A 1,648-nucleotide genomic window follows, 5' to 3' on the forward strand; every position below is an offset into this window, starting at 1 on the left:
AAAAAAAAAAAAAAAAAAAAAATTCTGAAAAAGTGAAAATTGAAGAATTTGGGGGAGGGGGAATTCAAATTTTAAAATGGCGTTTTTTTTTTTCGCAAAATCAGAATCTCCGTACTCGAAAATGGGGGATCTGTATAAAAAAATTTTGGCGGAGGGAGCCAGTCGATTAGAGAAAAATGTACTAAATGAATTAAATAGAAAATAATTTAAGGTGTCAAAACTTGTGAATAAATATGTATATCTGTATGTGTAAAACGATGACTTGATTGGCACTATATTTTGTCAAGCTCAGAAGGATAAATGGAAGGAAAATTTGATCCCGACCGGATATAAACTAAGAACGTGAAGTGTGTTAATGAATACTGCAAAGTTTTTTTGTTTTTTTTTCTTGACATCATTGTAACGATATTAACTGCTCGCTATCTGTCATTCTCTGTGAAATACTTACTACAAACTATTCAAATCATCTCTTCACCTCTTCAGATTTGAAACCTCGCACCAATGTTTAAAAACCATTATTTGAATTAAGCAACCGTTCCACTGAAAACGTGAATGGGAAATAGAAACGAAAAGATAAGGTTAAAAATAAACTGAAAACAAACCAGTTACCAAATGCGCTACTGACCTCCATAATATCCTCAGGGAGGGCTAACTTCAGTTCAATATTAAATCCTTTCGAGAAACCTTGAGTCAAAGCTGTGGTACATGTAGAAGTAGTGGTTCGTTCTGTAGTGAAAGAGTTCTCCTGATTTTCCTTCGTATTATTTTCGTAGATGGATTTAAATACTACTTGCGACCTCTGACCTTTGCTACGATCCTTGTTTAGATATTCCAAGTCGAACGTGCTAAATTCCGTGTGGTTCCAATTGATCTTCAATAGTACGTTTTTGTATTCGTGCTTTTTAGCGTCCTTACTAGACTTCTGAAATTGCGTCCAAGCCCAGTTCTTAATAAGTGGATCCAAATCAACAATGTTGGCATAGTCCATGTTCACTATATGGCCAAAAAAAAAAATAGATAAATAAATAAAAGACCATAGGCATTAATTTTAGATGAATTTTCAGGGATAATATTTTTAAAATATTGATCTTTCAGTGAGATCCAGAAAATAAAAATACATATAAAAATTTAAAATAGAGTCAAGTGATCGCAACTCTCAAGCAGAAGGGGAGATAAGTTTAGGACATCCGGTATATATTCTAGGGAATATAGTCTAGAGACCCAATTCTGGACTATGTATGCTATGGCTTGCTGTCAGTAAGTAAATACTATATGGCCAAGGGCATTGATTTCTTAGACGGCCCTGATGACCACTGGCACCACCACTACCAACTACCACGACAGCAACTACATCTGCAAGAATAGTACAACCACTACTACGACCACTACCACTACTACCATCACCGCCATCGCCAGCACCATCACCACCCTACCCCTAAAACACGAACCCTAACCCTAAAACCCTAAAGCTAAAACCAGTACAAACGCACGGACGATGTCATAAATAACAGTACCACGGATAGTTGTTGTTGAGAAACTACGGCACTAATTTTATTCAAGGGAAAAGATCCCATGACACCGTTAGAACATGTTGTTTACATTCCACGGCAGTAATTGTTTTCACCTCAATAGACGTCAGTGATTGGTT

General features: G+C 36.2%; 1 protein-coding gene across 1 annotated transcript in view; it reads right to left on the reverse strand.

Moving 5' to 3' along the window:
• Window positions 1-993, reverse strand: part of LOC106877292 (uncharacterized) — a 4,414-nt gene extending 3,421 nt beyond the window's left edge. Inside the window, exon 1 of the mRNA XM_014926160.2 lies at window positions 626-993. Within this exon, the coding sequence (XP_014781646.1) occupies window positions 626-988 (363 nt within the window). The 5' untranslated portion in view covers window positions 989-993. The remainder of the gene's footprint in view (window positions 1-625) is intronic.
• Window positions 994-1,648: the final 655 nt, after the last annotated feature.

Source organism: Octopus bimaculoides, chromosome 7 (genome assembly GCF_001194135.2).
Source record: "Octopus bimaculoides isolate UCB-OBI-ISO-001 chromosome 7, ASM119413v2, whole genome shotgun sequence".
Taxonomy (NCBI): Eukaryota; Metazoa; Mollusca; class Cephalopoda; order Octopoda; family Octopodidae; genus Octopus; species Octopus bimaculoides.